This window comes from Balaenoptera acutorostrata, chromosome 6, assembly GCF_949987535.1.
Source record: "Balaenoptera acutorostrata chromosome 6, mBalAcu1.1, whole genome shotgun sequence".
Classification (NCBI taxonomy): Eukaryota; Metazoa; Chordata; class Mammalia; order Artiodactyla; family Balaenopteridae; genus Balaenoptera; species Balaenoptera acutorostrata.
This window is the reverse complement of record NC_080069.1, coordinates 9,015,543-9,041,069: the sequence shown is the minus strand read 5'-3', so window position 1 is coordinate 9,041,069 and position 25,527 is coordinate 9,015,543. Positions and strand designations below refer to the sequence as shown.

The window sequence follows — 25,527 nt, the reverse complement described above, 5'->3', positions numbered from 1 at the left end:
ATGGCACTCCTGACACCCCAGGGAGTGAAAAAAGTCTTCCAATTTCAGGTGAAGCGAACACGTGACTTTTCAAAGGCAGTGTGCTCAGATTGATCTAAGAGTGAGGTGTGTCCTCCGAGGGACCCCTGGACAGCTCTCCCGTCCCAGCACGCCAGCTCTGAGGCCCGCCCGCCACGGGTGTGTGCCCGGGGGATGCCAGGCCAAAGTCTTCCCAGCCCTTGGAGCTTGGGGCTATTTTCCGGGCCTGCAGTGACAGTCCCTGATGCAGCAGAGCCCACGTGGAGGGACAGAGGAGGTGGGCATGGAGGCACTGTGCCCACCCGCACTCCAAGGAGGGCCCGGGAGGCCCCAGGGGCTGGTCATAGGGGTGTCACCTTCACCAGGAGCCCCAGGGCCCTGTGACCCCTCTGGGATTGTAAGCCAACGTGTGGAGGGAGTGTGTGTGTGATTGTGTGTGTAGTAGAGGGTGGGGTCTGTGTCTTTAGGACAAAGAAGGGGACGGTTTCTCAGAACCATTTCTGAGGCCGGAAGACATGAGCAAGGTGGGCACCTGCAGAGTGAAGAGAATCCAGCCTGCAGGGTCTGGGCCTCTGAGCTGTCCACAGAGGGGTGTCAGGGCTCTGCTGCAGACCTCAGGCAAGAAGACCCCAGGCCAGCTATGTGCAGAGGTCAGCCTCTGACCGGCAGCCTCAAGCTGCTGGGGAAGCCCCCGGCCCAGGACCTGTGATTTCACCACCTTCCCTGGATCTTCCAGCCAGCTGTCCCATCAGGTGCCAACCTAGGGATCTAAAAGGGCTGCAGAGGAGGAGAGAGGAGTGACCAGGGGCTGAGACAAGGCTCTGGGCCTTACTCGGGCACCGTCTTCCATCAGTTCCCCCTCCCCTCACCCCAGGGGAGCTCCTATGTTTGGTGGTTGCCCACTTCATGCTACACCTTTTCTTACCCCCTCCTTGAAAGGCACTTGATTCTCCTACATGTGTTGGTGATCTCTAAGAACCTTTCTGGAAGGGCCAGGCGAACTCTCAAGTAAAATGAATCCTAACCTGTAGAGGGGAATAAGGGGTACCCTGACCAGTCTCTATCGCCTAGCTTCACCAAGCAAGACACATTTCTCTGCTAAAGCGTTGCATCTCCAAACCTCTTCTTGGCCAGTCATTTACACTTTAGTATGAATTTCATGATCGGCTCGCCATCTCTGGAGCAGTTAGTTGGGAGTCGTCTCAGAGGAATGTCAAATTTTGTTTGAGGGAAGGGGAAGCAAGGATCATAATAATTCAGGACTTGAGGCCTGCTGGAGGTGTAGAAACCTGGAACTGCAGCAGCTAGCATGAGAACGCCCAGAGGAAGGAGCAGTGCTAGAAAGGTGAGGGAAACCTGACCAGAAATGAAAGATGAACTCTGCCCAAGCATACCCCCATTCTGGGTCACTCTTCAGGATGCTGGAGAGCATATGCTGGGCCCCCAGGAGTGTTTTGCCCAGTGACGTTGGCATCCTGATTCCTCAGTCTCATCCTCCACCCCTCGTATATCATGCCCTGCAGAAACCAGAAGGTCGGGAGCACCTACGGAGACTGCTCAACTGGGAAGAGTTTGACGAGCTCAGAGACTCCCGCAGAAGCATCCTGCTGGACACCCTCTACGAAAGTATCATCTTCGCTGTGGGCAAAGGCTTCCCCTGGGTAGAGGTGGCCCAGGTGGTCAAGTTCACAGAAGAGCTGCTCAAGGAAACCAAAGGTACGGGGCATCCAGGGCAGGAGTCAGCGAGGCTTGGGGAGGGCACACAACCCCAGGAGCTCTCCGAGAAGCCTGGAGCCCCTTCCTTTATTTCCCTGGCATTTAGCCTCCTCGTATGCTCACAAAGAGGGTCCCTGTCCAGATTTTCTGGAAAGTGGAGCAAACAGAATGTCCTTGCTGAGTCTTATCCCTGATCTCCCTGGTGGAAACTCTCGCACCACACCAAGCTGTTCACAAAGCAACCAGGGGTGTTTGCTTTTCAGTCAGTCATTTACACTTTAGTATGAACTTCATCATCATTAGACCCATACCTCTGGGGCAGCTAGTTGAGAGCAGGCTCAGAGGGAAGTCAATTTTTGTTTTAGAAAAGAGAGAAGGAGGGACCATAATTTAGAATTTTTGTTTTGTTTCTGCTTAACATAAATGTGTCACTATTCTGCTTAAAGCCCTTCATTGACTTTTCACTGTACTCCTGAGAGACTGCAAATTGTTCCCAGCATCAGTTTTTGCTCTGCTGAGTGTCTTGAGGGAATCCTCTACAGGCGTCAGCTTGCTGGCAGGGATGGGCGAACCACAGTCAGGTTATGGAAGGAGCAGCTCTCCCACCCCTGCCCTGCGTTGGGCTTCAGGAGAGGAGGGTAAACATCTCTCGCCGTGGTCCATGGCACAAGGGGATGTGGCCACCTCCGTCCACCCCTTAGGCTCTGAGATGCCGATTCATCCATGAAGCAAATCCATGGCCACCATCGTAGTCATACTCAGCCAAGAATCATCAGTAGGTGCTAAAACCAGTGGGTGAATGCTTGATGGGAAATGGGCTATTTACTCACTTCCCAAGAACCTCCCCACAACAACCTCACTGACTGCAAAGGGGAAAAGAATGCTTTTACAGTGAGGTAGCCTGGCAGACACCTCCTTAATCAAATGATCCATCCGTAAGAGGACACAGAATACTCTGCCGCTTGACGGGATGCAAAAGAATTAGCCAGCCTCCTTCTGTGATGGTTCTAGCTAAGACTCAGAACATGATGTCATAAAAAAAAAAACACTTCCTGTTAGGGGCACTGCACAAAGTCCCTCTCCTGTAAGCTTCAAAGCATTAAGGGCTTGAGAACCAAGGAAAGATAGAGGAACTGTTCCAAACTGAAAGACACTGAGGCGACGTGGCCACTAAACACAACAGGTGGTCCCAATTTGGGTCCTTTTGCTGTAAAGAATGTTATTGGGGCAGCTGGAGAAACTTGGGTCGGGTCTGGGGATTGTGCAGTAGTGATGTGTTGAGAGTGCACTCCGGATTCTGGTGGTTGTGGTTATGAGTGTGCTCGTGTGAGGAAATGCACACAAAAGGATCCTGGAGGGTGGGGCATTAGGTGGATCACTTATTCTTCAAGTAGTTTGGGAAATTTTTCTTTGTGCTATTTTTTTCTAACTTCATTGAGATACACTTGACACACAATACTGTATAAGTTTAAGGTATGCAACATGACTTGATATATGAATATATTGCGAAATAATTACCACAATAAGTTTAACGAGCATCACCTCACCTACTTACAATTTTTTTTCTTGTGATGAGAACTTTTAAGGCCTACTCTCTTGGCAACTTTCAAATATACAATACGGAATCATTAATTATAATCACCATGCTGTACATCATATCCCCAGGACTTAATTATCTTATAACTGGAAGTTTGTACCTTTGGCCACCTTCGCCCATTTTGCCCACATCCCAACCCATGCTTCTGGCAACCACCTATCTCTTCTCTATTTCCATGAGTTCAGTTTTTTTAGATTCCACATATAAGTGAGATCATACAATAGTTGTCTTTCTCTGACTTTTCTCCCATACCATAATGCCCTCAAAGTTCATCATGTGGTCACAAATGGTAGGATTTCCTTCCTTTATGGCTGAATAATATTCCTGTGTGTGTGTGTGTGTACACACACATATACATATATATATACACACACATATATAGTATATATTCACGTTTTCTTTATCCATTCGTCTGTCAATGGATCCATGGGTTGTTTCCACACCTTGGCTATTGTAAATAATGCTGCAATGAACATGGGGGTCAGATATCTCTTCAAGAGTGATTTCATTTCCTTTGAATATATACCCAGAAGTGGGTTTGCTGTATCATGTGGTAGTTCTACTTTTAGTTTTTTAAGGAACCTCCATACTGTTCTCCATAGTGGCTGTATCAATTTACATTCCCACCAACAGTGCACAAGGATGCCCTTTTTCCCACATCCTCTCCAGGACTTGTTATCTCTTGTTTTTTTGAGGATACCTATTCTAATAGGTATGAAGTGAGATCTCATTGTGGTTTTGATTTGCATTCCCTTACGATTAGTGATGTTGAGCACCTTTTCAGGTACCTGCTGGCCATCTGTATGTCTTCTATGGGAAAATGCGTATTCAGATACTTTCCCCATTTTTATTATTTTATTTTTAATATTTTACTATTCGGGTGTTTGCTGCTGAGTTGTATGAGTTCTTGACATATTTTGGATACTAACCCCTTATCGGACAAATGGTTCGCAGATATTTCTTCACATTCTGTAGGATGCCTTTTAATTTTGTTGATCATTTCTTTTGCTGTGCAGAAGCTTTAATGTGATGTAGTCCCACCTGTTGATTTTTGCTTTTGTTGCCTTTACTTTTGGTGTCATACCCCCCAAAAAATCATTGTTAAGATCAACGTCAAGGAGATTTCACTGTTTTCTTCTAGGAGTTTTATGGTTTCAGCCTGTACTGATTTTTTTTAATAGACTTTATTTTTTAGGGCAGTTTTAAGTTCACAGCAAAATAGAGCAGAAAGTACAGAGATTTCTCACAGAAACCCTGTCTCCACACACTCGCAGCCTCCCCCGTCATCAATGTCACCCTCCACAGAGCGGGTGCATCTGTTACAGTCCGTGAACCTACGCTGATACACGATTATCACGCGAAGTCCATAGTCTACATTAAGGTTCCTGCTTGGTGTCATGCATTCTAAGGGTTTTGACAAATGTATCATGGTGTGTATCCACCATTAAAATATACAGAATGGTTTCACTACCCTAGAAATTCTCTGTGCTCCACCTCTTCATCCTTCCCTCCCCCTCAATGAGCAGAAAGTAGATCTTTCTACTGTCTCTGTAGTATTGCCTTTCCAGGATGTCATATAGTTGGAATCATACAGTCTGTAGCCTTTTCAGACTGACTTCTTTCACAAGTAATATGCATTTTAGTTTCCTACATGTCTTTGAAAGTCTTGATAGCTACTTTCTTTTAAGGGCTGAATAATATTCCAATGTCTAGATATAAGGGCTGAATAATTTTCCACTGTCTAGATATATCACAGTTTATGTATCCATTCATCTACTGAAGGATATCTTGGTTACTTCCAACTTTTGGCACTTATGAATAAAGCTGCAAGAAATATCTGTACGTTTTTGTGTGGACGTAAGTTTTCAACTCCTTAGGTAAATAGCAAGGAGGGTAATTGCTGGATCGTATGGTAAGAGTATGTTTAGTCTTGTAAGAAAGCACCAAACTGTCTTCCCAAGTGGTTGCACCATTTTGCACCCCCACCAGCCATGAATGAGAGTTCCTCTTGCTCTACATCCTTGCCAGGTTTTGGTGTTGTCAGTGTTCTGGATTCTGGCCATTCCAATAGGCATGTTGCGGTCTCTCATTGTTTTAACTTACATTTCCCTGGTGACATATGATGTGAAGCATCTTTTCATAAGCTTATTTGCCATCTGTATATCTTCTTCTGTGAGATGTCTGTTAAGATTTTTACCCTTTTTTTCAGTCAGGTTTTTTTCTTATTGTCGAATTTTAAGTGTTCTTTGTATATTTTGCGTAAGAATCCTTGATTAGGTGTGTTCTTTTGCAAGTATTTTCTCCCAGTCTGTGGCTTGTCTTCTCATTCTCTTGACATTGTCTTTTGCAGAGTGGAACTTCTTAATTTTCATGAAGTCCAGATTATCAATTCTTCTTTCATGTATCATGCTTTGGGTGTTGTATATGAAAAGTCATTGCCAAACCCAAGGTCATCTAGATTTCCTCCTGTTATCTTCTAGAAGTTTAATAGTTTTGTATTTTACATTTAGATCTGTGATCCGTTTTGAGTTAATGATTACGAAGGGTGTAAGGTCTGTGTCGATTCTGTTGTTGTTGTTTGTTTACATGTGGATGTCCACTTGCTCCAGCACCACTTGTTGAAGATTGTCTTTACGCCACTGTACTGCCTTCACTCCTTTGTCAAAGATCAGTCACCTATATCTGCATGGGTCTATTTCTGGGCTCTATTCTGCTCCATTGGTCTATCTGTCTATTGTTTTGCCAATATCACACTGCCTTATGTACTTTTGGGGAAACTTTTCTACTTTGAAAAATTTTTTTAGTATGAAAGTTTTGTAATCTGTAATTTGAGGTCCTCCACTGGCCTTCTGACCAAGATCGTAAACAGCTGCCAAGCAAACAGGACTCACAATGCCTTGTCCCAGATGCACCCAGAGCTCACCCACCTGTCCTATCAGCAGCACCCGAACGTCCAGTCTCACCACTTTTCACCACCTCCTCATCCACCACCCTTCCTAACCCACCACCATCTCTTAACCAGTCCACTGCTTTCACATCTTGTATTTCTGTACCCATTCGCCAAACTGCACCATGATTTTTTTCAGACACAAATAAAATCCCATCACTCATCTGCTTCAAGCCACTCAGTGTTCCTACCACACATATTATGTGCACTTGCATCAGCCTTTTTTTATTTCTTGAGCTGCCCGGGTGCCCTTCCATGTCTCTCCTCCAGGCCAGCGTTCCAACCCAGTGGTTCCAGCCTGAAGGCTTAAGCAAGACATGGCAATGCTCATGGGCTGGTTTCAGAGATCCTTGGGAAATTTCATCCCACCCTAGACACCCCCTGCCCCCTCGGGGCCTTCTTGGCATCCCTCCGGGTCCCGCTCCCCACTGCTCACAGCAACGCCTGGGTACCAGAGTTCAGCCCTGTTGTTTGAGCTCTGCAGTGGCTCGTGGCCAGAACAAACACTGACGAGCAGGAGAAGAATGTCAGTCCCAAGCAGGTGGGAACTTGGACTCTTTCAAGTTTCCATCAGAGCCTTCCACAGGCTGAGCCCTTGAAAAACAGTTGATGATGATGCAAACCCAACTTCAAACTGAGGAGATTAGATTGCACTGGCGCTTTCAGTATTTCTGGCCATCACATACCTTACCAGTGCAGTCTATCTATGCCTGGTAGACTTAGACCTTAGAGTTGCTAGGAGACTTGGTGATTAGAAAACTTAATTCCCTTTACTGCAGGGACACCTCTCAACCAGCCAGCGAGGTTTTCCCAGCCTTTGCTGGCACTCCAAGCGATGGGGAGCTCCCTCCTTCTGAGGCAATTCATTCCTTTATACAACCACTCTCATTATTAGGAATTCCTCCTTATATCTAGTTACACCCGTCTTCCGCACCTTCCACGCACACGCCCAAAGTCTGTCCTCTAGAAGCAGGGGGCTGGCCCTGCAGATACTGAATGGGCTTCATATACTCTGACCATTATATCTTCACATGTCGACTGGACATCCCCAAGCGCCTTTTATCATTTTTTTTTTTAAAGAGAAAGAAGGTTTATTCACAGAGAAACACACTCCAGAGACAGAGTGCGGGCCATCTCGGAAGGTGAGAGAAGGCCCAAAGCACATTAGCTTTTGACTGAAGACACTGGGCAACCTCCCTTGCTCAGAATCTTCCCCTGGACTATTTCCTGTCTTTGTCATTCTTAACACTGCATCATTTCCATAGACCCCTCCACCCCACCTCCCCACCCCGTCCCCCCTCTCTTTCTGCCCTTCCCTGGGCATCCTTGTGTTTGTCAATATCATTCTTAAAATATGGCATCCAGATCCAACACAATACCACCTGCGATTTGATCAATGAAGTGATCCGGGATTTTACCATCACCCTTGTCCTGGTGAGATGCTCCTATTCATATAGCCCATGGGTATATTTTCTTCATCAGCATCAACGTCACAATCATATTGGGCAGGCAGTGCACCATCCCTAGCCATTTTCCCAATCCTGCCCTTGCACACGGCAATGTTGAATGCACATGCAGGACTTTACAATCATCCCCACTGATTCCGTCTTGTCAGTGTTGGCCCGTTGTTGGCTTGTGAGATCTTAGTTCCCCAACCAGGGATTGAACCCGAGCCCTTGGCAGTGAGAGCACAGAATCTTAACCAGCGGACCACCAGGGAATTCCCCTTCTGGCGTCTTTTAACTCTTGATCCTGGGACATCCAGCTTACAAGATTTTCCCGTTACTTTTTAACCAGCTCCAAATTTGTGAAACATGGCTGGTACAAACATCAAGTAGGAAGAAGCTCTTGGGTGGGCTCCCAGTGCCTGAAATTGGACTTGCTGAAGATAGCATCCATCTGGAGGCTCCAAACCTGGAGAGAAGACTCAAATCCTAGTTCAGTCCCTCGCAGGGCATGAGGTCCTGGACAGCCACACCACCTCTGAGCCTCTAATTACACATCGAGAGAAGGAGAAAAACAAGAGCGCCCACTTCATAGGACTGAGGTTATGACGATGAAGCCCACAGCACAGCGCTTGGTGCCTGGTCAGCGCTCAGTGAGGACCGGCCTTTAGTTTCAGGAGGGACCACAGGGACAAAGACCCGGAGATGTGACGGGAGGTGATGTGATTCCGAGGTGGCCTGATCGATCAGGTGTGGCTGGCCGGCCGTGCTTTGTGCAGATCCCGCTTCACATCAGCCTGCAAACGTCCAGGAGTCACCCCAGCCCCTTCTCAAGAGCAGCAGAGATGGTCCCGAGGCCCTTTCTCCTCAGATGCGTTGCAGGGAGCGGGGCAGGACAACGGGCAGGGAGCAAGGGGCCTGGAGGTAAAGCAAACTGCAGACTCGTCCCCGAAGTGGGGCTGCAAGAAAAGAGGCAGGTAAGACGGTCCCGGCTCCACCCCCGGCTAACGGACCCGCTGTGAGTGCCGACTCCAGCTGACTCTGGGCTTGGAGGGTGCAGAGTGTGGGTGCAGCAGGGGAGAGCCCCCGAGAACCCGGCCTCCTGAGCTAGGCCCACGCACCTCAGGCCCCGCCACAGTGCCATCAGGATGACGCCTGCTGCTGTAGGAAGCGGCCAGACTGGCCCGACGTCGCCCCGCAGAGCCACGCCCACACTGCCTCCCACTCACAAGAGCGTGAACAAGCGCATCACTCCTCAGAGGCGGGGGTGGAATTTCAGCGGGCACCTCCTTTCTCCCCCAGACGCTCCTCCTCACCGTGCATCAGCTCGAGGCCCAGGCTGGGCCAGGCTAAAGGCCGCATAGCCGAGCAATCGGGCACCAAACTCTGCAGTCAGTAGACCTGGATTCAAGTCTGCCTCCAACACATTACTGTGCAACCTTGAGAGCAGTACTTTACCTCTCTGTGCCTTCTGTTCCTTACCTCTAAAATAGGGCCATGATAGTTCCAACTCATAGGGCGGTTGGAAAAACTAAAGAGACAGGGCCTGCAGAGTATAATAGAGTGGGAGGCATGTAGGAAATGCTCGGCAAAGGTTAGCTCCCACCAGGCGTGGAGGTGAGGCAGGCCACACAGCAGAGGTTGGTGGTCCAGCACCAGAGGTTGCTGCACGCTGCCCCTCCCCGGGGTCTTGCTGTCTGGGCCATTTCTTGTCTCTCCCTCCCCCTGCAGGCAGGACTGCAGATGGGTTCAAGTCATGAGCCTGCAGAATGGAGGTCCGGACTGGCCCCTAATGCAGCTGCCCCGCCCTCGGGCACACTGGTGAGGAGGGCCCAGTGCCCACCAGCATGAGGAGATGGTGTCTCTTCATTCCCCCTGTTAGGGGACCCCGGCCGTCAGGGGCAGGAAGGTCAGATCCCAGGGGAGCTCTGGTCCTTCTCATCTCGTGTCCCGCCTGCCCCTTCCCCCAGGCACATCCCACCCATCACAGGCCGTGGGCCGTGGGATGCAGGCAGCCGGGGGTCACACTGGCTGGCCAGCTCGCCTTCCAGCTTCTGTTTCGGCTAAAGTCCACAGTGGGCTGTCCCTCTTCTTGGAAGGTAGCTTCTCCAGGGATGAATTTTTTTTTGGGGGGGGGGGCGTTAATCTAGGGCTAGTGATGGTTGAGTTCTGTTTGCATACTAGGTAACAAAGTTGGCAGACAGCCTTTAAGGAGGGTCATGTTTGCACAGCAATGATTCAGAGCTCTGCCAGGACGGCCGCCAGCTCGTCTTATCTCCCGGCCCAATCGAGTCTCAGAACCGGGAGGGAAAGCGTGGCCCATTATTCAAAAGCATAAGCTGATTCCGTGCTGGCAAATGGCTCACCAGAACGTTCTGGTCTCAGTCCTTTAGTCGGCACCTCCTCTGCCAGCCTCCGGGAAGCCCCGGGCAGATCCCATCCTGCTGCGTCCTTGGGGCCCAGGGTGAAGTCACCAGTCTGGACACAGAGGGACAGAAGGCTGCCAGCTCCATCCCGGTGGGAGGAATTCACAGGAAGCGGCAGATCTTGCATACCCTGCCTCGGGTCCCGGAGAGGAGAGGAGAGAGATGCTGGGGCATCTGGGGCCCTCGGGGAGCTGCAGGGATTCAGGGCGCCCGGGGAAGCCCCACGATTCTTATCTCCGACGGGCACATTGCAGCAGGGGAAGGGGGTGGGGAGCAGCCTTCCCCCGGCCCAGGCTTCACTCAAGGCCGGAGGCACCCGAGCCAGCGCAGATGCTCGCCCGGGGCCTGTGACCACCTGCCCAGCATCACTTCAGCCACTTTGCAGCTTCTGCTTCTCGTCCTCGACATCTGGCAGGCACTGGCTTCTCTCTGGTGCTCCACCTGGACATCTGGGCTAGGAAGAACCCCTTTCCTGCTGGCCTGGCCCCCAAATCCTGAGTCTGGGAGGAAGTGGGCCTCAGTGACCGGCCGGTGGAGGCACGAGGCGGCCAGGCGAGTGTCCGGTGAAGTGCGTCACGGCACTGGCATCTGCAGTTCCTACCCACGGCCACTCCTGATTCTCCCGGAAATGTCTTCCAGGCAGCTGTAGGATGGAAGGCAGCCAGCCCAGCCGACCCCGACAGCCCGGGGCTGAAGGGAGACAGTGACTCCCCCAAGCTCCCTGCCAGCGCACTCCCGGCCATGCCCGGGGCCACCCCGCCAGCCCCCAAGCATCTGCCCACGTTGGCGAGCTTCCAGCCATTCAGGAGCGGCCCCGCAGAGAGCAGGGGCCCTTCTATCTTCCCGAAAGGCTTCCTGTCCAGCGGCTTTCTCCTGGGCAGCCCGAACCCCACGCCTCTCAGACCAAACCTGGAGGAGGGGCCTTTGGGGGCAACTTTGCTGATGGAGAGTGGACGTTTCCACCGAAGCCGCTGACTGAGATCTTAGAGCATCTCTTGGGGCAAAGGTACAGCTCTCATTCCAGAGATCCCTCCCTGAGCGTATTCGTTTGCTCAGGCTACCATAACCAAGTTCCCCAGACTGAGCGGTTTCAACTACAGAAATGTGTTTTCTCATCGTTCTGGAGGTTGGAGGTCCAAGATTAAGGTGTGAGCAAGGTTGCTTTCTTCCAAGGCCTCTCTCCTTGGCTTGTGGATGGCTGTCTCCTCATTCTGTACTTCACATGGCCTTTCTTCTGTGTGTCTTGTCCTAATCTCTTCTTATAAACGCGTCAGTCATATTGGATTAGGGCCACCCACATGACCTCATTTAACCTTAATCCCCTCTGTAAAGACGCTATCTCCAAGTTCAGTCACATGCTGAGGGGCTGGGGCTTAGGATTTCAGCATACATATGAATTGGGCGGAGGCGAGGGGGAGCGGGGGGGGGGGGCCCTGTGTTAACACAGCCCCTGACACCGAGTGGGGTCACAGCCCACCAGGTGAGAATGAGCCCGTCAATCGGCCAGAAATCAAAACTGTGCCGTGGAACCTTCCCCAACCTTCCCCGAGGGTCTATCCCTGCTGCGTAGGGGGGCACAGAGATCCTGGCATTTCCCTATGTAGCATCTGTAAGCCCCACTGCGACCTTGCATCATGGGCATTATTTTAAAGATGAAGGAACTGAGGCCCAGAGAGTTTAACTAGCTTGCCCCAGGTCAAAGTGGAGTCAGGATTTGAACCCAGGTCTGTCTGACAGCAGAGCACACCCCGTACCCCGCCCTCCCGCCTCCAGCCCTGGCCACGCGACCTTCCATCTTAACCTGAGGGATCTGTGCACAGGGCATGTGAGACCCTGAGGAGCCCCCAGCCCTGCGGTGAGTGGAACGAGGCTGCTGGCAGGCGGGGGAGCTGAGCACCTGGAAAGCCAGGCGGCACACCTGGGGACTGAGTTCCTAACTTGGTCACCCAGAGCCACTCCCAGCACGAGCCTGGGATCCTGGCGCCCAGCAGGACGACTCCGCTGCGGCGGGTGGCGTAGGCCCAGCCCAGAGAGGGAGCTGTGCCCGTCGGCTAATGTGTTCTTGCGTGGATGTGCCCGAGTGTGGGTAGATGGTACTGGTGCCCTGGGGACCAGACCTCTGGCCCCTTGGAATGACTCCCTGTCCTCCCTCTAACTTCCCACGTTCTTCCTTGGTCGGCTGGACGTGTTGGTTGGTCTCTGAGTTCCCCAGCAGCAGAGGGGACAAGGGACGGGTAAGAAGTTGCCAAATTTTAGTCTCAGTACAGTGCCCTGTCCCTGAGACGGTGGGATTACGTGGTCATTTTCATCTCGGGGATGATGACGATGAGGATGATGATGAAATCCAAAGCCAGAGGCCCCTCACCAAACGTGAGATGGCCGCAGAGGGCACCCACGATGCCCTAGGTGTGGCTACGGGGGACTGTCAGCTCAGTGGAAATCACCATGGCTTCTTAGAGCCAAAAGGACCCGAGAGGTCACCTGATCCAAGGCCCCTCCCACCACCACCACACACACATTATTCAGGATTTCTCTCCCCAGCTAAATGCCTCCTCACTCCTCCGCTGATAAAGCTCTTGTTTCTAGAAATTTCTTCCTGCTTCTGAACTGAAATCTGTCCCTTTGAGCCTTCTGCCTGATGGCTCCCATTCTGACCTCCGAACCCTCCCAAATCAGCTTAATCCTGCTCCACTCACTCAGCCACTCTCCAGCAAGCATTGCCAGAGCACCGCGCCAGGGCGTGGAGAAGAGCGGACATCCACTCAGCAGTCCTGACGTACAAGCCCTCCACGTGGATCATCTCATTTAATGTTCACACCAAGCTCTGTTGGGTGGGTACTACTGTCCCCATTTCATGATGATGCAACTGAGGTTCAGAGAGGTTAGGTAACTTGCAAATCGTCACACAGTAAAAAACAAAACCAGCATTAACCTTGAGATCATCTGGCCCCAGAGTTTTGGCAGTCCTTCTTGCCAAAGCTCTTTAGCATTAGCCAACTTCTTGAGGAATGGGGGTGAGGGGTGCATTTGCTAAGCAGACAAGGCAGGGGACCACTATGGACAAAGAGAAGAACTTGGGCAAAAGCCCACGACAGTCTTTAAAATACCTGACCCTGTGTTTGCCCTTTGAGTCCCAGGAAAGTGAACAGGGAGGAAATCTCTAAAAGCACAACAAAGTCTTTCTAAATCTTAATGTGTGGGTAGATTTTTCCTTTAATGTGACTGTTGGTTTATCTTTAAAACAAACACAAAAAACCTAGTGAATGGGAAAACAGCAGGGTACTTGCTCAAAAAATTAAACATACACTTACCCTATGATCCAGCAATTCCACTTCTGGGTATATACCTGAAAAAATTGAAAGCGGGGACTGGAACAGATATTTGTACACCCTTGTTCATGGCAGCATTACTCACAATAGCCAAACAGTAGAAGCAACCCATCAATAGATGAATGGATAACCAAAACATGGTCTGCACATACAATGGAATATTATTCAGCCTTCAAAAGGAAGGAAATTCTGACACATGCTACAACATGGATGAACCTTGAGGACATTCTGCTGAAGGAAAGAAGCCAGTCACAAAAAGATAAATACTGCGTGATTCCATTTATACCTAGGGTACCTAGGGTGATCAAATTTGTAGAGACAAAGTAGAACAAGAGTTGTTAGGGGCTGGAAGGAGAAGGTAAATGGGGAGTTAGTGTTTAATGGGGAGAGAGTTTCAGTTTTGCAAGATGAAAAAAGTCCTGGAGATGGATGGTGGTGATGGCTGCACAACAATGCAAATGGACTTAATGCCACTGAACTGTGCACTTAAAAATGGTTAAAGTGGTAAATTTTATGTTGTGTATATTTTACCACAATAAAATTAAAATTAAAAAGCCCTAGTGGAAGTACTGTAGTTCTGTATATTCCATACCTTCTGTTCACTCCTCAAAAATATTTCAGTAGCTGAGGTATACTCGCCTTGGAGTTGGGGAATCTGGGTTTGAGTCCTGATTTTGCATAGGTCCACTAAGCGTCAGTTTCCTCATCTGTTAAATGGCAGCAATTACCTCTATTATAAGTTGATTATGACCAATTAAATAAATTGATGGATAATTAAATGCTTTAAAACTGTAAAGTAGCATGCCAGGGTAGGCTGGTTGTATTATTATTTACTGAGAGCTGAACACTGGGCAACAACTACACGTCCAGAGTTTTTTGGAAAGATCCTCTGGAATTGGGAAATCTGGTCCATTCGAGCAGGTTCCTGCCACCGAGGAGCTCACAGTAGCAGGGAGAGAGAGAAGAGAATGCTCCAGAGTTGCTGGGGAGAGCTATGAACTATTGGGTCACTCAGTAAATGGTCTCACCAGAAGAATTGCCCCTTCTTCTACCCTCTGAACCCCCTAACTGGGGACAGCCAACTCCCAGCCATCCTTTGACCTCAGCAGCCAGTGTGGCCAGGAGAAAAAGCACATCAGCATCCCATGACCCACCCCCAGCAAGGTAGAGAGAGCTTCCAGGTGAGGACCTAGGAGGGAGTGGATTGAGTGAAAACCAAGCTCTAGGAACGCATTGCCCTCGGAGCATGCGGGCTCCTCTGGAAAGCCAGGTTTACCCCAGACTACCTCACAGTCCCCGGGGAGCTGGACGCCACGCCTAGAATCTTCACGATGACGGTGATGACAACCATGTGATGTACTGAGTGCCGCTGTGTACCTGGCGCTTCGGAAAGCTCTGTCACATATGCCCACATCTAACCCTACGCCTCCATTTCACAGATGAGAACACTGATGCCCAGAGATCCAAAATAACTCGCGCAAGTGGTTAAGAAGCAGAAGCAAGCTGTGAGCCCACAGCTGTCTGAATCCCCAGGCTGTGCTCTTAAAACCACACCAAGCTCTAAGGGACGGCCCCAGCGTCAAGGCCATCTTCAGGCCAGGGGCTGCCCTGGGCTCAGTGGGGGCCTCCCCGTGACTGTGAATGGTGCCTGAAAACAGAGCCCATGGCTGGCAAGGTGCAGTACGACCAGATCCTTGGTACTGTGGTCAGACGGCTGATCAGTCAGCAGCCATCAACATCCAGGCAAGACCCTCCACCAGCAAAAAGGTTACAACTCGCTGAAGGTTCATATGATGGTTAGCATTTTTTAGAAATAAAATATTTGCTAATTAAGGTATGCACATTGTTTTTTAGACATAGGGCTATTGCACACGTAAGAGACTACAGTATAGTGTAAATATAACTTTCATACGCACTGGGAAACCAAAAAATTCGGGTGACTCGCTTTATTGCAATATTCGCTTCATTGCAGTTGTCTGCAACTGAACCCGAAATATCTCCAAGGTCTGTCTGTATTTGCCTCAACTAAATCTAAGAAACATTGCATAGGCTCAACCCTTTGTGGCCGTTTGCATATTTTGCTGAGCTCATTAGCATATTAAGGACATCTGTTTAATTTCCCTGGATCCAACATGTGTTCAAGGCCATGCATTTTTACGTAACACCTGTTGCAAAACAACCTTTGGAAAACTGTCACCGAGAGGGTTGGGGGGGCCCTTCCAGTGTCCATCTCCAGAGTCTACAAAGCAAGCCCAAGCCTCTTGGATCTGGATGCTGAAAGGGGCCTTGCCCGGTCAGGCTGGGGTTGGAATTCTGGCTCTGCCACTCACCAGCTGTATGCCCTGCAGCAAATCCCTTGACCTCTTGGAGCCTCAGTTTCTCTCACAGGTAAAGCGGGGATGGTGGCTACGTCTGCTCACCTTGCTGGGAGGAGTTGGGCGGAGCCTGAGATGACCCAGGGCGTGCGGGCCACAGAGGGAGCTCCCTGAACAAGAGTCCTCTCCCCCTCAAAGAAAACACACCCTTTCTGCTGAGCTGGCACCGGCGCCGAAGGGCGGATGAGTTTGGCAGAACCTTTTCAAGAGCAGAAAGGGGGGCAGGGAGCAGCATTCAGGACCCCGGATGGGGGTGAAGTGGAGGGTGACGTGGTGGGCTTTCCTTTCCCACCATCCCGGGCTGCCCTGATAGGTGCTCGGGTATTGGGAAGGGTAAGCCGGGCCAGACTGCAGCCTCACTGGGTTCCTCCCCTCGCAACCAAGGCAGGGGCAAACAAACTGGTTTGTCACGGGGCACCAGTGGCAGCTGGATCCTCCCCCTCACCCACCCCGAAGGAACAGCCCCTCATCTCCTTTCCCAACCCCCCAGGATGCAGCCCTGTGCTCGCCCTCGCCCAGCCCCAGACCCAGCCCGTGAGGGACGGGAGGGAGGGAGCCCAGAGCGCCCGGTCCAGGCCCAGTGCCTTTTTGCCCTGATTCTGGAGCAACTGGGCTATTCCACCCACGCTCTGGCCCCGCGCTCTCCTCCTCCCCTCCGCTGTGCTCGGTGCAGGTGCTGGCCTCCAGGCCCTTGGGGACCGTCTTCAGGAAGTTCCTAGCAGCCAATGCAAATGAAGGCCACTCCCTGTAATTGAAGAGCAACTTGCAAGGACAGATCTGTCCTCCCGAAGCCAGAGGCTTCTCCCTGAGACTTAATCCTTGGCTTTCTGAGTCATCAGGGGCTTCACCCGTGACAAATAGAGGGTGGTCTGGGGGCCAAGTGTGTCTCGCGAGCCAGCTTGGGACAATTTTTGCTGAAAACCAGAACTGGTCCAAAGAGTGTCTTGGGGCTGAAAGTTAGAATTCAGCCCAGGGGTCCTTCCCTGTTGACCCGGGACAAGGCCCACACTTGTGTTCTGTGGCTGAGGCCATGGCCAAGCCTGTAGGAGGGCATCTGCCAGGATGACAGGCAGCTGGGATACCTGTGGGTGTTAGCGCGACGGGGCTCGCGCACTTCTTGATTCAAACCTGGACTCCGTGCCTGGCTGCCAGGGCCGAGTGGAGAAGACCAGGGCTGGCCTAGCCGAACGAGGCAGCCGGGGCTGCCCATATCGGGAGGGTGCAGGTGACCCCAGCCCCACGTGCTGCCTGGCCAGGTGGGAAGAGGAGCAGGGTGCCTTCCTGCAAATTCAGTTCCTCAGAGCCCAGAGAAGTTTCCATGATTCACCTCACCAAGTTCACACAAAGATGCCTCCATACAGGCCTCAAGTCCAGCTTTGATTACCAGAAACCGATGACCTCACACTGCTGCCTGCCCTCTGGGACACCTTCACTGGCCGTCCCCGCCGTCCTCCACATACTATCCCGCGGAAATGCCTGCCTGACATCTCGCTTCTCAGCTTAATGCCTCTGAGTGGTCCGCAGCTCTGAGCTGAGATTCTTAACCTTTCCTTTAGGAATTTGATGATTCTCTCTAATGTGCACTCTCCCCAGAAAAAATGTGCATGCAAAATTCTAGATGCAATTCCGGGGTCCCGGTCAGTCCTGAAGCCCTTCCTTGGATGTCCTTGTGTTTCGTGAATTCCGGTTCAAGAGCCCAGCTTCTGTGATGAAGTCCAGCTCTCTCATGCGACCTACACAGCTTGCCCTCTGCAGACTGAAGACCTCAAGCCGTCTGTCCCCCAGGCCAGTCCCCCAGACTTCAGCCTTACCTCCCAGAAACTCGGAACCAGGTGTGGATCCCTGCCCCCGCCCCTCTGCTTCTACGAGTTCCACTTTTTCAGATTCCACATGCAAGTAGAATCACACAGTATTTACCTTTCTGTGTCTTGCTTATTTCAATCAGCATAATCTCCTTCAGGTCGATCCATGTTGTTGCCAATGACAGGATTTCCTTCTTTTTTTAAGGCTGAATAGTATTCCATTGTGTGTGTGTGTGTGTGTGTGTGTGTATCACAATTTCTTTAACCATTCATTCGTCTACAGACATGGCAGACACTTAGGCTGTTTCCATATCTTGGTTCTTGTAAATAATGCCATGAACATGGGGGTGCAGATATCTCTTCAAGATCCTGATTTCATTTCTTTGGGTTTACACTTAGAAGTGGGATTGCTGGATCCTTTTGAGAAGCCATTTTAGATGTTTTTCCCTAACTGCCCACTGCTATCAAATTTTAATATCCTAGGTATTCTGTATGTCTGATTATATACTATATGTATATCTGCTTTATACATATAAAGTTTACTCTTTGTATTCGATGCAAGGTTAAAGATGACTAAATAACATTTTAAAGTTAGATTAAAAACTGAAAAGCTGTCAACGTTGAACTTAACTATACTTTCTGAGTAAATTTTAATGTGACTTATTTACGTACGTAAATTGTCAAATTACATATGCAAAGAAGAATTTATACAAATATATAATGATGAGAGCAATGCAATCAAATCTTAAAATGTCATTCAAAACTGTTATTTTTCTGGCAAAACAATGGACAAAATTAATTTCTTAAAAGCTATTTTCAGTAAATTTAACTTTCAACTTTTGCTTAATACAGCAAGGTAACCAGTTGATAAGGGTGTGGTGTGGGGTGGAGTGGTCTGGGAGGCCCCTGTGAGAACCAGTGGGACCCACCGAATGCTCTCTAGCCTGCCAACCTCCCAACCTCCAGCCTTTCATTTCCTCCAATGGGCCATGCTTTATCTAACCACAGGGCCTTTGCACAGGCTATTTCCCCTGCCTGCTTTCATTCTTTTCCACCTCTCTTTGCCCAGTAACTCCTCTGACACTCCCCATCTCAGCTCCTTCACCACTTCCTCAGGGAACTGTCCCCTGATTTCCCTGAGAAAGTCACTTATTTCTACTGTGCACCTGCCCAGCCCTACATAGCCCTGAGCAGGGTTATACTATTTGTGTGTTTCCCCTCAGCCTTTCACCACCTTCCTGGACCATAAATGAGTTCCTGACACATGGAAGGAAGGCCCTTAATGAATATTTGTTGAAGGGATAAATGAACAGCTCCTTCACCACACTTCACATGTCAGAATTTGTTCATTTACTCACTGGATACCTATCGGCCCCTACTGAGCACAGAGCCCTGAGCTGGGAGCTGAGAACAAAGAGGGGATGTCATCTGTTCAACAGTCTCCTCTTCCACAGACTGGAAGGTCTCTGAGGACAGGGGTCACGACAGAGGTAAATGTCCCACGCTTATCATATTCTCTTGGTGTCCCCTGCCCCTGCTCCCCAAGGGTCCCCAGGAAGAGCCTGGGAGTCGGGCAGGCCTCTATCCCCCTCCACACCCGGCCATCAGTCCTGCCACTCAAATCTGCCCCTTCTGCCCACGCCTGCTGGCCTGGCACTCCAGTCCGGACTGGGCCGCGGTCTGCCCACAGGCCACCACGTAACCGGAGTCTCCCTGGGCAAGCCCTGCGCTGCCTGCAGTACAAAGCCCTGGCTTCTGAACACAGCACTCAAGGCCCTCCCGTGTGCTTTCCTCCCACCTCTCCACTCAACGCTTGCCGTTTTCTGCCTCTACGTTTAGGTGCCAACAACGACAAACTCGGTCTTGTTCCCCACCCATGCCATGTGGTTGCTTGCCCCTCTGATCTCGCTCGTGCTGTACCCATGCCATGCCTCCCCCACCGTCTTTGCTGGCTCAGTCCTACTCAGCCTCTGCGATGTTGCTCATGCCTCATCTTCTCCAGGAGACCCCCATCCTCGACTGAGCACTCCTCGTCACCTGATTCTGTTCCTCTTTACACGTGTATTAACATTTGCTTGTGTATCTCTCCTGAGAGAACTTTGAGGGCAAGAGTTGCGTCTGATAAGACACATGATAATATTGCTAGAACCTAGCATAGTGCCTAGTAATTAATAGGCCCTCAGTAACAGTTTGACAAATTAATTGTTGATAGATGGAGAGACGGATGAATGGATGATGAGTGACTGGATGGTTGGATGGATGGATTGATGGATGGATGGAAAGATGGATGAATGGAGAGATGGATGGATAGATGGATAATGGATGGATGGATGATAGATGGATGGATGGATGGATAGAGAGATGGTTGGGTGGAGAAATGGATGAACGGACGATGAGTGAATGGAGAGATGGATGGATAGATGGATAATGGATGGATGGATGATGGATGGATGGATGGATAGAGAGATGGTTGGGTGGAGAAATGGATGAACGGATGATGAGTGAATGGATGGGTGGATAGAGAGATGGATGGATGAATGAACAGACCAATGGAGAGATGAAAAGATAGAAGGAAAGAAGTGGCCGGGAGAGACTTTTCTCACAGCACAGAAACAAATGCCTCTTTTCCTATAGCATTCGTTAATTACTGCCTTGTAGTGGGTTCTGTGCAAGGCACTTGGACGTGTCATCCCATTTGGTCCTCCTAACAATCCTATAAAGTAAACATGACTATCCCCCCATTTTACATGTGAGGGAATGGAGGCCCAAGAGTCACAGCTGGGAAGGGACAGAGCTGTGTCAGCCGTCCGGGCCCAGCGCCCTCCCCTCCACCACCCTGAGACAGAGCACCGTCTCGGGCCTCGGAGCCTGCTGATTTGCCTTGAAAGGAAGGGAAAGCACAGCCCACTAACCTTTGGTTCTGCACAGTGGAGAGTCCTCCCTCCTTCCCTCCCCCAGGAGACTGAAGCCTAAATCCCAGTGACACTTCCCAGCACTTGCTAATGAGGCTCAAGGCGGAGCAGCGCTCCCTGTACTAACATTTCTCTAAGACCCTGATACCTCTACCCTCTCGGGACTCAGGGGAGAGTTAAGGTAAACAGGCCCAGGCAGACCAAGAGTGAGGACAGAGTGAACACAGAATCGGCGGCGGGTGAGGAGGGTTTGAGAAACAAACGGTGTGGGCCAGGCTGACACAGTCCCTCCTGAAGGCGCAGGGGGCACCCTGGCTGGGGCGGGGAGGCTCCACCAGGGCCCCGTGGGGGGCTCCCCCGGGGGGATGAGGACGGGGACCTGCGGGCGGGCTGGCCTCCACCCCGGGAGGAAAGCCAGGCTCCCCGCGTGCAACGCCTGGGCTCTGCCTTCAGTAGACGGGGTTGTGGACTCCCCGAAAGCCTGTGCCCAAGCTCCTGATCTGAAGAGCTGACACTGAGTCAGGGGGCGGGAGGGACTTGGCCGAGTTCCCAGTGCGCCCCGGGGATGGCATCCGTGTGAGGACTCAGGTCTCCTCGTGCTGCGGCCAGGGTCATTCTCTGTCCCTTGTCCTGCCCTCTCCCTGCCGGAGGTCCGTTCACAGGACACGCACCTCATTTAGCCGCGACCCTTTAATGAACCATCCCTGTCTTAAGACGCAATCATATGCTGGAGATAGTCCTGCCCCAGCTCCAACCACACCCCTACCCCGGGCTTCCGATGGGCTTGTGAGGAAGAGGCGTGAACAGAAGGACATGGGAGAAGGCGGTTTACCCTCCAAGGAGTGTTGCCCAGTGCTACCCTCAGAGCTGCTTGATCTTTGCGCGGTCTAAACAACACTTGCCTAACTCTGTGACCCAAGTCGCCAATACAATGTCTCTCATGCTCCACTCGATTCAGAATCCTTTTTTATACCCTCATCTCCTTCCCAAAGGGTCTGAAGTGGAAACAACATAAAGCACAGCTGAAATAAGTCTTTAAAACAAGAGTTATGTGTCAAAATATAGGTAAGGCGTGAGATAACCTTATCAGAGAAAATGGGATAAATGTAAGCTACTGCATAAAATTGCCTCTGAGCGTCCCAGAAGCCCAGGTAAAGGGGAAACATGATGCGCTCCATGGCTTTCAAGACCTCCTAAAGGGTGACATAGGATAGCGGTAGGACGTGGACGCTGGGGTCCAAGGCCGTATCAATCAGCCGTCAGCGCAGCTTCAGCCCCTCTCACACTCGATGCCCGGCCCCTCTGCGCCCACAGGTTGCTCCATCACTGAGGCTGTGACGATCCTGGGCAACAAGCTCCGAGATCACCGGGGGCAGCTGAACACCAGCCACCTGCTGGCCCAGTGCGACTACTTCCACAACACGTTCATCCGCCACTACAAACTCTACCAGTACGTCCTGGGCCAGGACCAGGACGTCAACCTGACCGTCACTCACCTGGAGGTGTGCGTGCCGCCCCAGCCCCTCCCGCTGGTTGCGGGCAAGGACCAGGCCGTCTGGAAGCACCGGCAGCAGGTGGTGGGGCTCAGCGCGGCCGAGGTGCAGACGCGGGCCTACGCGCTGCAGCTGAAGGAGGCCCTGCAACTACAGCAGCAGCATCTGTTGCAGGAGATGCTCCCGGAGCTGCCCGGGGGGCAGCGCCAGGCCCTGAAGAGAGAGGTGAGGTGGGGTCCTCGGGGCGGGAGGAGGCTCGCTTGCCCCCCACCAGCGTCCCTTCCCACCAAGAGGACACCCGGGCTGGACCCTGAGGTCCGCAAGAGGTCCACACACCCAGGAGGGGGCAGAAGGAGACAGGCTTTGCGTGCACGTTTCATGAAACATCCCTGAGATGTATAATTCATGGCCCCATTTTAGTGATGCGACCACTGAGGCTCGGAGACTTTAATCGCCTGGCCCAAGGTCCCCGAGCTAGCCTGTGGTAGAGTTTACATTTGGACTGAGGTCTGGCTGACCCCAAAGTCCAAGTCCTTTCCACTGCAGATTCTGCCAAAAGAGCCCCCAGGCTGCGAACCACCATAGATTTCCTCAGTGCCCTTCGTCTGCTGCAGAGCCAGCATCCATGGATGACGCGTGGGCGGGGCGGGGGCGGGGGGGGGGGGGGGATGAAGGAAGGGCCGTAGGGGACAGACAGCTCAGGGCAGTGATGTGATGAGGTGGGGGAGGGGTGGAGCCAGTGGCCCAGGGGTGTGTGTGGAGCTAGGAAACTGGCTGCCCTCTTGGCAGGTCTTAAGGACCACTGGGGCTCCAGGAGCCAGAGTCCCTGACGACCAGCTCTTCAATAAATGGCGACGAGCTTGGTCCCAGGGCAGCCAACTCCTTGAGGGCCTGGCCGAGGCTAAATTCATTCTTTAACTATATGTAGGCACTGATAGCATCACTGTTGCTTGTTTCTGAACACAGAGACAAGTGTGTGCGTGTGTGTGTATATGTGTGCATGTGTTGGGGAGGTTTGAGCTGGGGTGGGGACGGGGAGTCTCAGGGACTCTGTGTTCCAAAAGCGTTCTGGTTCTGAATTGTCAGCCAAAGAGTGGGTGGCTTTGGGAAGCGTTCCTTTAAAGATGCATAAAACACTGGGGAAATCTCTAAACAACCATGAATACAATGGAATGAATGATACTCTTCTAAGTTTAAGTCTTCCCGGTAAACAGAGCATCGGCTGCCCTTCATGCAGTGAGCGGGGACCCGACAGAACACAAGCAACAGCTTGTCTCCACCTCCTTCCAGGGACCTTCCAAGATACGTGGGCGTGGGCGAGGCCGCGGGTGGAAGGGGCCGCCTCCCCTCCTGCCCCTGTGCCCCAGCTCCCCTGCAGGCCTCCATTGCATGGCTGCTGGTACCTGCCAGGTGGAGCTTGTAGGCCAGAGTCCCCTCCGCTCTGTGCCCCTGAGCTGGGGACACTCAGCACCGCAGGATAAACATAGTGCATCTTCTTGGAGCGCAATCGTCCCCGACGCCCTAGGGGAAGAACACGATTTTTCTAGGGCAAATGTGAGATTTTGCGTGGGATTCTAAGTTAAAATATGAGATCTCAAAACAATGACTTGTAGGTAACCAGATACTCAAGGTATGTCCCCTGACACTCCCAGGACAAGCGTGACCTCTCCGCCACTGATTGGTTGCTTGGGCAGGGAACTTGGAGAAACACAGTTACACGGTCCCTGTCGCCAGGATTTTATGATGCCATGATCCTGATTGCGATGACAGACAGGGTCTCCTGTTTAACCTGGCGCGTGGTGGCTGAGTTTTCATTCTTCCCCAGTCTGGCTAGTTGGGGGACACACCCACTCTCTGAGCAATTTCCCCTGACCCCTCTGATGAAGCCTGCAACTGGAGCTTTGAGATGTGAGAATGAGATGAGGGCAGAAGAGGAAGGAAGGGGGCTGGCATCCACATGGAGCTTAACCAGGGACTTCCCTGGCGGTCCAGTAGTTATGACTCTGAGCTTCCACTGCAGGGGGTGCCGTTTGGATCCCCGGTCGGGGACCTAAGATCCCGCATGCCATGCTGCAGGGTCCAAAGAAAATAAAAACTGGAACTTAACCAGAAAGTAGGGGATATGGGGCTGGCCTCTGAGCCCAGAACAGTGTGAACAGTAAATGACACACTCCAATGGGGTGATTGCCACAGTACGCCTGAAGGAAAGAGGGAAGAAGCAAAAAGAGAGCTGTAGGAGAGGGCCACAGGGAGGGAACTGCAGCTGCAGGTAGAGGACCATGGCCACGTCCAACCCCAGCTGGCTGGCAGGAAGGTGAGAGACTTCATCCTCTCCCCACCCTCAGATCTCCTGCCAGGGTCTCCCATTGGCTGAACTCAGCCAGCAGCCACAGGTCAAGGAGAGCTGGTTGATGCAGACCTTAAAAGTCAGCCTCCCAGGGCACAGAGTGGGGTGGAGACAGATGGAGAGTAGGTCTGGGGGGGAATGGAAGGTCCCAGCACACTGAGAAAGGAGGCGGCTGTGTTGAGAAGTTGCAACTGCGGTGGGACTCTGTCTGCAGACGGCCTGAGCCTTCCCCAGGCCCTGTTCACCAGCCACATTCCGTTTCTTTCAGGAGCTAGAAAATCTCATCAACGAGGCCATTCACATCCACATTGAATGCCTGAAGGAGCTGCTGCAGTATGAGATACAGATAACCTTTGATATTTTGGACCTGAAACTACAGAAGAAGACTCTAAACCTCAGTGCTCCCACCCCTTCCCCGCTCCCCATCACGGGCCAGTCAGGCCAAGATGAAGCTCTTAAGTTGTACAAAGCAAACAAAGGAAGGAAAGCAAAAGCAAAGAAGAAGTAGAAGGCCCCGGGGACCACGGTCTGAAGACTCTGATTGAGGAAGAGCCACTGACAGATAGAAAAGGATTATGTGATGTGCTCAGCACCCAATAGATCAGAGGTTTCTAGCAATTAAAAGAAACAAAACAACACTCATCATATTTTCTCTATCTTCTCGCTGGAAACCATCTTACACCACCTGAAAGTCCAACCCAGACGGATTTTCCTTGCGTGGAGGAGAGGGCTGTCCTGTAAGCCCAGGCAAACATCACTGACTAAGCCTGAGCTCAGACACGGACGACAGAACAGCCCCCAGAGGGTTTCAGCAGGTAAGAGGGAGGGCAACACCGGATGCCAGGGAGGCCCTGCGGCCAGCACAGTGGGTGGAAACAGGTGCTGGGACTCCTTCCTCTCCGAGGTTTGTACAAGGCGATCCATCGCGTGCAGCTTGCCCTGCCTGCCGGGTCTCCTGCTGGAGGACGCAGAGCCCACGCCTCTGCAATACTCTTCCTTCTGCGTGAGTCCACAGCGTTTAGCCGGAAGCAGAGGAACAGGTGCTTTCCTAGATGTCAGAGACCTGGCGTTGAACCCAGCTCTGCCTCTGGTCGGCTGCGTGACCTTGCTCGTGTCCCTT

At 51.5% G+C, this 25,527-nt stretch overlaps 1 protein-coding gene across 1 annotated transcript; it reads left to right on the top strand.

The window, feature by feature from the left end:
• Positions 1-24,915, top strand: C6H8orf74 (chromosome 6 C8orf74 homolog). Its single transcript, XM_007192693.2, has 4 exons — positions 1-48; positions 1,542-1,734; positions 21,882-22,285; positions 24,676-24,915. Exons 1-4 carry the CDS (start codon positions 1-3, stop codon positions 24,913-24,915), a joined length of 885 nt encoding a protein of 294 aa, XP_007192755.1.
• The last annotated feature ends 612 nt before the right edge of the window (positions 24,916-25,527 follow it).